General features: G+C 38.3%; 1 protein-coding gene across 2 annotated transcripts in view; it reads right to left on the bottom strand.

Moving 5' to 3' along the window:
* Positions 1 to 12,095, bottom strand: part of LRRC1 (leucine rich repeat containing 1) — a 184,148-nt gene that overhangs the window by 13,735 nt on the left and 158,318 nt on the right. For both annotated transcript variants that reach the window (XM_036767575.1, XM_036767576.1), the window contains exon 11: positions 6,538 to 6,653. In XM_036767575.1, coding sequence (XP_036623470.1) covers positions 6,538 to 6,653 — 116 coding nt within the window. The remainder of the gene's footprint in view (positions 1 to 6,537; positions 6,654 to 12,095) is intronic.

The raw sequence follows: 12,095 nt of genomic DNA on the forward strand, positions 1-12,095 counted from the left end.
ATGTTAAGTCTGGCTCTCCTACCGATTCGCCGTGTGTGGTTTGGGAGAGGAAAAAAATACACAAGACTGTTTCTCAGAGCCTTCCCCTCCTCGTTACTACATAGAAAATAGGCCAAGGGACATCAGCCTTTCCTTATGTAGTCCATAAACCATATAATATTGATTTAATTTTAAAATGGCATACTTTATATGACAGGCCATGATGTACAGTGGATAGAGATGGACTGGGAGCCTGGAAGACCCAAGTTCAAAAATGTGCCTTACACACACATTGGTTATGTGTCTCTGGGTGGGTCACTTAACTTTGCAGAGCTCTAGACTAGGAGTCAGCAAACTGTCCAGCTGCCCTTTTTTGTATAGCCTATGAGCTAAGAATGGTTTTTACATTTTTAAATGGTTGAAAAAAAAAAACAAAAGAAGACTATTTTGTGAAATGAAAATTATATGAAATGTAAATTTCAGTGTCCATAAATAAAGTTGTATTGGAACTACCACCATGGTCATTTGTTTAGATTTTGTCTATGGCTGCTTTTGCACTATGACAGCAGAATGAAGTAGTTGTTGCCGAGACCATATGTGACTACAAATCTGTGATGCAGTTAGAACTCAACAGTGTTTTGAGTGCCACACATTCCTCTTATACTGTGACCTTTTGTTTTCTTCTTAGTACCAAGTATACACCCATCATGTCAAAAAAGAAAAGAAAAGAAAGAAAGAAATGAATAGAAGGGGGGAAAGAGTTTATTTTGATTTTTTTGAGCTCAGGCCCAAGACTGAAATTTTTCTGAATGAGAACTGTCCCCACACGCTATTATGAAATCCTGAATGACTTGGTAAATTAGTTTTTGCTGCAGACTTAATAATGTTTCTAAATGAATTTCAACCTAAAATTAAAGGCAAAACCACACTGATATGTGAAACTTAAACTGTAATAAAGTCTATTCAATGACAGCTGATGTTGTTTGACTCACAAGTGATGTCAAGCTGCTTTATACGCTGTAAAAAGTTAAAACAATAAGTAAGATCTCCATTCCCACACAAATTTACAGCATATCTGTTTGCCAAACTCAAACTACAGTTCCAGCAGCATTTTCCAGACCTTGATGCAAGCACAAGAAAAACTTTCATATTTCAAAATCTATTCAATTCTGCAATTGAGGAGCTTCTACCTAATCTTCAAACGGAAGCAATTAATCTCCATTGTGATGACATGATCGAAGTCAAATTTCAAGAGAAGAGTCTAATTGAATTCTATAAATGCCTTCTAAGCAATGAATGAGTTCAATTAAAACCATATGCTCATAGACTGAGATCAGTTTTTGGCAGTACCTATCTATGTGAAAGACATATTCAAAGACGAACTATGTAAAATTTCATTACAGATGAGCATTAACAGAGGAATATTTGCAATCGATTTGATGATAAGGAACACTAGCTCTGAACCCCAATTAAGTGAAATACTATCCCACCAAAAAGTAGTAGGCCTGTATTACTAAAAATTATATCCAGTTATGATTTTTACTATATTTTGAATTTCATCAATAAAAATTTGTGAAAATTTATTCTCTCTCGTTATATAAGTACCTACATAACATTCTTGATTTTGTTCCTCAGCCTGTAAACTCTAAGATATTTGCTTCTGGCTCTTTATAGAAAAAGTCTGCCGACCCCTGCTTTAGAAAACTCTCTAAGACTATAAGTTGCAGAGAAGGTGTCAATTTTCTTGACAGAAGGAGTAACCCTATACCAATGAAAACACAGGTTTAGCCACATCCCTATTCTTTTGTATGTTTCACCCCCAAGCACTGAAGGCCCTGGCATCCACCACCTACACATGCTGTCCTTTCCCTCTTAGCAAGAATTTCTTACAAACTGGGTCTTTTTCATCAACACTAATACACAAGTTTATTAAAGAGTAATTCAAATGAAGGACAGAACTTAGAAATTTTAGGGTCAGAGAAGTAGAGCTGGAAGGAACTGCAGAGGCCATCCTCAGCAACCCACTTAGAATACAGAAGAAGAAACTGGGGTCTGGGGGGTCAGGGGGAGGGCTGTTACATGACTTGCCTAAGATCACAGTGCCAGTAAGCGCCAGAGTCAGGCTTTGAACAAGGGTCCTTCTTCATACTTGAACAACTATGCCCCACCACCAACCTAAAACCTTCTTCCTTTAAAAAAAAAAAAACTGAAGAAAAAATTTCTATGAAATTTATCTAGCAATGAATCATGCACCGTCTTATGTTATCTGTAACTGTAAAGAACTTTGGCTGAGGAGTCAGAAGACCTGGCATGCAGTTCCACCTCTGACACTTACTACCTGGACCCTGAGTAAACTATTTCTCTGTGGGCCTCGGTTTCTTCTTCAGTAAAATGAAGTAAAATGATCTAAACTAAGTGATCTCTTAAACTAAGTGATCTCGAAGAGCTCTTACACGTTTAGTCTTATGGGCCTAAATAGTGAGGAAGAAGCCAAAAGATAGGCATCTTAACTACACAATTGAAGAAGTAGAGCACTGCAGGTTCTTCATTGTAAATTATGAAGGTATAACTCTTTATATTGCATTACGATCATAACCAGGTTTTGATGTTGTACAGAAGAGACAGCCAGAGAGAGAGGTGATGGACTTAAAATTCAGAATGAGATTTTTAGTTGTGGATTTAGTTGTGTTTTTTGCTAAACTATCCATATTGGTTATTAGGGCTTTATTTTTTATTATTTTGTATTTTTCAATGAGGAAGGGGCAGGGAAGGAAGAGAATAAATATATGAGAAAGAAAGGAAGGAAGAGAAAGAGGGAGAGGAAGGAAGGAAGGAAGGAAGGAAGGAAGGAAGGAAGGAAGGAAGGAAGGAAGGAAGGAAGGAAGGGCCAGCTAGGTGGTACAGTGGAGACAGTGCTGGCCCTGGAGTCAGGAAGACCTGAGTTCAAATCTTAACTCAGACACTTATTATCTGTGTGACCCCGAGCGAGTCACTTAACATCTGTCTACCTCAGTTTCCTTATCTGTAAAATGGGGATGTTAATAACATCTACCCCTCAAGGTTGTTGTTTAGACCAAATAAAATACCAACGATATGTAAATTAAATGGCAAAGAGGATTTGCCAATCTGCAAATAGCATTTTTTGGGGGGTGATCAAATTAGATAACTATATATGTAAATCACTCTGCAAATCTTAATGCACTATATAAATACTAGCTAAAGAATTAAGAGGGATTCTTCTCACCAGCTAGGTACAGCTAACAAAACAGCCCTTGATTTCCTTTTGGAGCTTGCTACCTTCTACTTTGCGGTCTGACCTCTGATTTTATTGGTGTAGGGAACTCTTACATATGGAAATTCCCACCACTAATACAGATCAGCAACTTTTCTTCACCTGGGTTATTGACCGGATCATGGAACTGGACCTGGTGAGGTCTCGGAATCTATCTAGTTCACCGTCTTCATCTTGTGAGAAAGTGGAAAAATCACCAGACTTGGAGTCAGAGGACCTAGGTTCAAATCCTGCCCTAGTGGACCTGGGTGACTTTGAGCAAGTCATGTAAATTCTCTAGGAATCATCTGTTTAAAAATGAGGGAGCTGGACCAGACATCTTCTGAAGTCCCTCCCAGATTGATAACTATGATCCTATGAAGCCCAGGGTCAAGAGATGGGATTTGAACCTGTCTTCTCAAGGGGTCAAGTGACTCAGCCAGGGTCACAGAACCACCATGTGTCAGGGGTTTTTCTGACTCAATCCACTACAGCCACTCTGTCTCTCACAATTTTTTTGGTCTTGTTGTACATCACATACCGAGGAGGGGTAAAGTGGCCCATTTATTGGCATCCTGACTCAATGCCTCTATTATTCCCATATGAATCTGAAACTCTTGGGAGGGAAGCTTTTGGAATCTATGTCACAGGCACTGTCCTCACTGCAATTTCACATTTTTATATGCTTGTGAGAGGAGGCAGAAATTGCTGGGTGTGCTTCATTAGACCTCCCGCAGTGAAGTATTTCTACAAGCTCATGCATTTTACTAGTTTCTATTGGAGCACATAAAATAAGCTGTAATTAAAATTTTTAATTGCCTCAGATTGTGTTGCTAATGCACAGGCAGTGTGAATACAATTGGCTAATGGACAGATATATAACTAAATTTTTTAACTGGTCTTTCCTGTACCAGTCTAGGAATCATAAAAATATAAACTTTCACTTCTTGTGTAAGTTGGAAACAGAGCCCTATTCATATGCAAACCATTTCTGACAGTTGAAACAGCTTCCTTTCCGAAGAAAGGTTTACACAGTCTCATCTATGGCCATGCACATGAAGAAGGCTGGGGCCCAAACTGCTTTGTTTTGACTATTTGGGGTATGAGGACAGGAAGCTGGTTGCTGCCCATTCCAGATGGGCCCCATCCCATCCTTTGTCCAAGCATTCAATACTCCTCAGGAAGGAAGCCAACCAGTTCCCAGATAATCAAGGACTATCAGTTAGTGGTGTTGAAGAATTTACTTAATGGGAGGTAAGCTGATGTTCTTGAAAAAAAAAAAAAAAAGAATTTACTTCACATCTTCTGAACTTGGATTGGTTCCACTGATTCACCTTTGGGTCCCAGAGTAGTTTGGCTCTTTTTGTTTAGTTCTGCTGTCTTAAATCCATTAGGGAAAGTGAATAATGTTCAAATACCACTCCTAGAATGACTCTCTACAGGACTCAAGTAGGCCGGCCTGGTATTTAGCCTTGTGAGAAACGCCCTAGCAACACTACTACAATGTTGAAAATCAGTCCAGATTGTTGGTGGTCACTGATTTAAACCATTTACAAGCTCCCAAGCCTGACCAGCACAATTTTCCTACTCCCACCTGATCTAAGGGGACATTTTATTCATTTTGGCCTTGGCACAGACCTTGGGATGTTACACTCCCAATTGCTCAGTATTCATTCTGAACTCTACAGCAATGGTAGCATTAACTATTTACCCACCAATTCAGTCTTTAAAATGCTTCCTAAATTAATTAAATAATAAATAAAAAATTAATTAATTCAATAAAAATATAAGCACCTACTATGCGCCCGGTACTGCGTTCAGAGTTGGGTATGTCAGGAAAGACAAACATGGTCCCTGCTCTCAAATAGCTCATATTCTGAGTAGGTGGGTTGAGGAAGGGGCAGGGTGCGGGGAGTTGTACAGAATGATAGAAAGACCAAGTGAGACTGGACATTCTAAGCTACTCTAACTCTCCAAAGCCCTGAAAGATGGAAGGATCAGTGCTGGCAATGTTTGGAGGCATGATGTAACAGGTAGTGAAATTGAAAGAAAAATTTAACCCTCTCATTTTACACAAGGGGAAATGGATCTTCATAATGATTAAGTGTTTCATTTCACATCATATGGCTAGTTAGTGGCAAAACCAGTATTAGATCTCCTGACTGCCAGGCCACTATTCTTTCCATCACAACACACTGTCTCCTTCTCAGGCATCATTTTTAGATGGGGGTATTTTAAATTTTAATGGGCCCTACCCTGGTCACATGCAGAGAATGAACTTATACCTTTCTCTACTGAGAGTCAATCTCTCCCGTCATGTAGGGATGCTTGTCATTGAATTCCCAGTGCCTAGCACAGTACATGGCACATTGGTTGTGGAAGAGGGACTTCTTCTTGTTGAGTCATTCAGGCATCTCCTACTCTTTGTGACCCTATATGGGGTTTTTTGCCAAAGACAGTGGAGTGGTTTGCCATTTCCTTCTCCAGGAATAGGGACTAGAACTATGATATCACTTAAACGAGGGAACCCTCAGACGAGAAAATTTCCTCTACCAATGAGGTCGGCCCATTCTCTGTGACTTAAAGTCTTAGAGAGTTGACTAGAGCCCTAAAAGGTTGTGTGAGTTGCCCAGTATCACACTGTAGGCACACAGTAGGAGTTTAATAATGCTTGTTCATTGATTGATGGATATGACAACCTTACTATGGGTTCTCCATAATCTGTCCAGTACAGTCCTGACCTATGTTCTATAAAAGGAGAAAAGGGTTAACAGCAAAAAAAAGATAAATATAGAAAATGAGATGAATAATAATCATTTTTTTTACTAGACCTGTGATTTCATCAGTGTAGGGAATCCATTAGTAGAAAATTCCCTCTGTCAATGCAAACCTGCATCTGCTCTGAAAGTCTTAAGAGAGTTGTCTGTGGGGATACTGATTGGTGAAGTAACACAGCCAGTATGTGTCAAAGGAAGTAACAGAACCAAAATCTTCCTGAATCTGATGCTAGCATTACACTGTAAGCTCCTTGAGGGCAAGGACTATCTTTTGCCTCTTTTTGTGCTTAGCATAGTGCCTGGCACATAGTAGGTATTTAATAAATGTTTATTAATTGATTGTTTCCTATGCACTATACCACACAGCTTTTCACTCAGCCTTTTAACTGTACATATGCTATTTGTGCACCCACATTTTATACACACACACACACACACACACACACACACAGAGACATTTATATATGTGTATGCATCACTTCCAAACAAACCAACCAAGAAATTGCTTACCTATTTCCAGCGACGTCTAGGACATGAAGTTCACTTGCTTGTGAAACTTCTGAGGGTATTCGGGTTAATCTGTTGTCACGCACAGAGAACACAGTGAGACTGCAACACCCACCAATCTAGAGTCGAAAAGAAAAGACTTTTTTTTCCCTTCCACTCTTGAAAATCTATTATACAGATGATATGAAACACAGACAGAATGCATAATGGGGCAGGATATGGGGACTGCGTCACAATGACCATCAGAGTTAATCTACCACCCAGATTAAAGTTTAAATTGAACTGTAAGGGCTTTCTAACTCCCATACTCTCACAAATGCCTTTTCAACTTGCTAACAATAAATGTCTTAATTCAATTACCTCCAAACAGCAAGAGTAAGTAATTTCATTAGGAAATAAAGATGTTATTCTCCAATTCTAACTTTTTGTCTAATAAAACTGTCACTTTCCATTTCTTTCAAAGAACCACCCAAGGACCCAGGATATGCAGTTGTTTGCCAGGTTATCAAATTTTTTAAAAATGGACTGTCCATTCTAGGAAATTCTACTTTCTTGGTTAATGCAAAAGTATGTAAGAATATAATAAATACTGATGGGAAAGCAAAAACAAAAACAAAACATTATTAGAAGTGTCATAATGTAGGAATGTCCACTAGAGGAGGATGATCACAACAGTTCCTGATCATTCTCCCCAACTCTTAATGTATAAACATTTACTTTCCTTGTGCAGGAGACTCAACTATGCAAAAGCAAATTTGGTAAGTGTATTTATTAAACTTTAAGCTGTTGCTAAAAATATACAAATAAACCATCTGAAAGATAAGTAATTTAAGGTCTCTGGACTCTGTACAGTCTTCAAAAATACATAAAAACAAAGTTAGTAATGACAAATGCTGGAGGGGACGTGGAAGCTTTGGGAACACTAATACACTGTTGGTGGAACTGTGAACTGATCCAACCATTTTGGACAGCAATCTGGAATCATGCCCCAAGAGTTATGAAACTGTGTATACCTTTGACCCAGCAACACCATTATTGGGTCTGTTTCCCAAGGAGATCAGGAAAACGGAAAAGAACTCCTATGTTCTAAAACATTTACAGCAGCTCTCTTTGTGGTAGCAAAGAACTGGAAATTGAGAGGATGATTATCAACTGGAGAATGACTGAATTAGTTGCGGTTTATAATTGTGATGGAATACTACTCTGCTGTAAGAAATAATAAGCAGGTTGACTTTAGGAAAACATGGAAAGACTTGCATGAAATAATGAAGAGTGAGAAAAGCAGAACCAAGGGAACATTGTAAATAGGAACAGCAATATTGTTCAAAGACTAGCTGTGAGCGACAAAGTTATTCTGAGTATTATAAGTACTCCAATCAGCTACACAGGGCCTATGAAGGAAGAAGCTATCCACTTCCACAGAAAGAACTGATATATGGAACTATGTATTGTATAGTTTCACATATCATATATCATATATCTATATCTATGTATCTATCATCTATATGTACCCATGTCACATGCTGGCCTTTTCTAGTGCGGGGTTGGGAGGGAGGGAGGGAGGGAAAAAGCTTAGAACTCAAATGCTACCAAAAACAAAAAAAAAAAACTTAGGTGATTCAGTTAGGCAAAGTAATTTGTATTTCCTATAGGTTTAGTGAAACTGATGGAAAAATTGTGATCCTAAACTCAACATCTTACAGAACCTCAAAAAAAAAAAAAAAAAACAAACCCAACACACCACATTTTTCCTGTGGTCTATATCCTGACTAGAGGCAATTACTAGGATAGGTTCATAAAGGAAACTATTGATGTCTCTCTAAGGCATGGAAAAATCCACCAAAAGACTTCCTAAGTGAGAGGAAACAAAAGAAGTTTGTGTTCTCTACTTTCTAAAAAAAGCTTCTTCTTCTTTTTTTTTTTTGCATTTTTCTATCAGAAACTCTTATTTTAGAAAAAAAAAAAAAAAAGGAAGGATATCAACTTTCTGCCACAATATAAGTCCTGTTAGCCCCAGGGTATTTTCATTCAGATTACACAGTATCTGGCTTCTTATGTATTTTTAAAATTTCTTAAAGATAAACATGACAAACTTTAAATATTTAAGTTTCACCACCAAGCCAGAATCAGCAAGTGATTATGTTAAGATTTTTTCAATGATGCCAGATCACTATCAATGGAAATTTGGAAGAACACTACCTCTGAAAGTTAGAAGTCTTGGTTTCAAATATCATCTTAGATAATTGGGCCTCAGTTTCCTTATCTGTAAAATAAGGGAGTTGGATGAGATGATCTGAGGTCCCTTCCAGCTCTAAGGGAAAGAAATAAGCATTTATAAAGTGCCTACTATGTGCCAGGTACTGTAGGTATTATTATTATCATACCTATTTTACTGTTGAGGAAAATGAGGCAAACAGAAGGTAAGCAACTTGCCCAGGGTCACACAGCTAATAAGGGTGGACTTAAACTCAAGTCTTCCTGACTATATACCCAGTGTTCCATCCACTGCTCTATCCAGATGCTCTAGAATTGTCATACCCATTGATGCTAATGAGATCTACTAGTGTGAAAAGTGTTAAAGTTTGCCAATGTTTCTTTCACCTTCCAATTTCCTATTACCCTACTTTTGTTCCTTCATTTACCAAACCTGCAAAATCAAGAGAAAAACCAAAACCAAACAAAAACCCAAACCTATTAAGGTAAATTCTTACTAGAATGGGAAATGTTTCATATGTATATGTGCATACGTGTATGTATCTATAAACTAGCTAAATTGATCACCTTCACTTAATGATTAAAAATTAATCTAAACATTAATAAATTTTTATTGAGGAGGCAATGTCATATAATGGAAAGAATATCCAGCTTAGAGTTAGACAATCTGGTTTCAATTGCAGCTCTTCTACCTACTTTGGGCAGGTTGTTTTCTCTCTCTGGACTTTTCTAATATAAAATCCTTTGAAATATAAGAAGCAACTTAAGCATAAAAACAGATAGGAATCAGGAAACAACAAAGAGACTAAAGTAATAATTTTAAAAATCAATATTAAACAAAAAAATCAAAAGCCTAGAGGCCTAAAGAGAATGTTTACTGAACAAATTAATTTCAGAAGGGAAACTAGTACAATTTAGTCTGTGAAATCCCTGACAGAGTTCATTAAATATTTCTGGAACCTATGAAGATGGATAAACCACAGTATGCCTGTCCAATAATATATACTCCTATCTGTCTCAGTATATGGAAACAAAGTCACATCTTCTAGCTAATGAATTTTGTTTTTGCTATCACCACCACCACTGCCACCACCACAGCCACCACCACCCCTACTCCCACCCCCATCAAGCTGACACAGTAATAAGACTGCAACATTGGTGAAATCTTGACCATTGAAAACATCTTTCTCTGCTTACTATTGTAGGCAAAATGTAGGTAATATGCCTTTACAATTCAACCCAGGAGTGGCTCTGAACCAGATCAGAAGCAATAACTCTAGAATGCACCAGAGCTCCTAGAACAGGACCCAAGTTCACCCTGCCCTCCCATGACATGAAGTAGGCCTGCTTTCTTTGGGCGTCTCTGGCACTGGAGTCAGAGCACCCTCAGAACCACAGTCTTCAGGAAGGACTTTAGACCCAAAACAGGTCAGACCAAACTTCCTGGTATAATTTCATCCATACTAGGGTCTCAAGTCCACCACAAGCCTTTGAACCCAGCTAACTTGGCTTTGAGCATGTTGGGGTACAGGGCTGTTGGCTCCTGAATCCATCTTGTTGAATTTAGCCAGCGTGTGGCATAGGTTAGTCTTGTTTTTACCCACATATCATACTCAGAATATCTTAATCTCTAGTACTTCAGACATTCTCTATCACCTGATTCTTACTTATCTAGACCTCAAAAGAAATTTCAACTCCAAGCAGTCTAATAGACAGATGAATTAAACTACCAGTATAACAAGGACCCGGAACCTTTCTATTTTAAATTTTTATATAATTTCTTTTGCCCTTTTGTCTTCAGCTCTCCAAAGTATATGAGAGTCCTTGGCACCATTCCCAACGCTGCCTCTTATCTGCTCAGCCCCCAAATTCAGATTCAGCTATTCTTCTCAGGAACCTTGTCCACTCTTTCGGGAAGATCTTAGCCACACTTTACCTCACTCTCTACTCCTTCTCCATCCTTTCTTCAGGCCCTTTACCCCTTAGATCAGAGACCGTGACTTGAGGTTTTAGCCCTTTGATTTCTGAGCCCCTGAGAGGTAATAGCTGCATTTGGTTTACTATTTCAGGCAGGCCCCAGACACGCTTCACTCCTACTCCCAAACCAGTTTCTCACCCTTTTGGTAAGGAGGGAAAGGTTAGGAAAGGTTAATGGTGGCCCCTCAGCTAAGTCTTTAAAAAGGAAAAGGGTTATGGCAGGCAGAAATGAGGAAATACATCCTGGGCATAGACAATACTCAAGGAACAGCTCGGCTGGAACAGAATATGTTAAGGGGCTATTTCTTGTATTGTCATTAACTTTTCCTGTGTTTCTATCTTTTCCCTACAACTAGAAAGTAAGTTTCTTGAAGAGAAGATTTTATGTTGTTGTGTTTTTGGCATAACAGGTGCTAATGGTAGAAGACTACCCATTAAGAAGTCAGCTTTTTTAATTGCCCAACTGGAAATTTCTCTGGTTCCTAGAATGAATCACTGGATGTGTTTGATATTTGGCTTTTTTTTTTAATATGTCAATGAGGGCTCTGAGTTTTGCAAAGCTCTTGGTGTGTTTTGGTTTTGTTTTGTTTAGAGAAAAAGAGGGCATACTACCCATTAAAGCATCTTTTTAATATGATGTGTTTATGTTCTGAATTTCCTTAATATTTTCCATTTCCTTTCCCACCCTAAACTCACACCCATTAGACATTGTCCAGGGGCGGATGGCATTTGTGTTAAGAGAAACTGATCTATGCTGTGTACTGTCAAAGCAGCCATGTGACCTTTCCATCTCTTAATTGTTACCCGGTTTCTGTATCCTACCACTGCTTTTATAAGCTCCTGCCAGCAAAAAAGCACATGCTGTTGTGAAGCATTCAGGGGACATACCTTAGTCATACTTTCAAAGTCACATTCCGTACCCCCAGTGGCTCTGTCTGGTTCACAAATGATCACACACACACACACACACACACACAATAATAATAATAATAAAAATCTCCTTGCTTTGCTGTTCAAAGGAAAAAAGCTTTCCAAAGCAATTCACTTCATGGGAGCCAAAATTTACCTAAGGGCTTCTAGAAAATGAGTAAATGAACTGAGCCCCAACTAAATTTGCATGTTAATTGTGAGAGGAGAAAAAAAAAATGTCTTTTTAAGGCAAAATTCACCTAGTTGGATGAAATCAATTACTAGCCTTCCTCTTACCAATCTCCACTCTACTCCTTCAAAAATCCACAAGTAATATTAGGGCCCTATGACAGGATGAAAAGGAATTTTGTTGCAATAACAAAAAAATGGTGTTAAGCTACCCATTATTTTTATATTGACTCTGTATTTATTCTCCATATTTCATATGGGACCTTTGGAGT

This window comes from Trichosurus vulpecula, chromosome 7 (genome assembly GCF_011100635.1).
Source record: "Trichosurus vulpecula isolate mTriVul1 chromosome 7, mTriVul1.pri, whole genome shotgun sequence".
Classification (NCBI taxonomy): Eukaryota; Metazoa; Chordata; class Mammalia; order Diprotodontia; family Phalangeridae; genus Trichosurus; species Trichosurus vulpecula.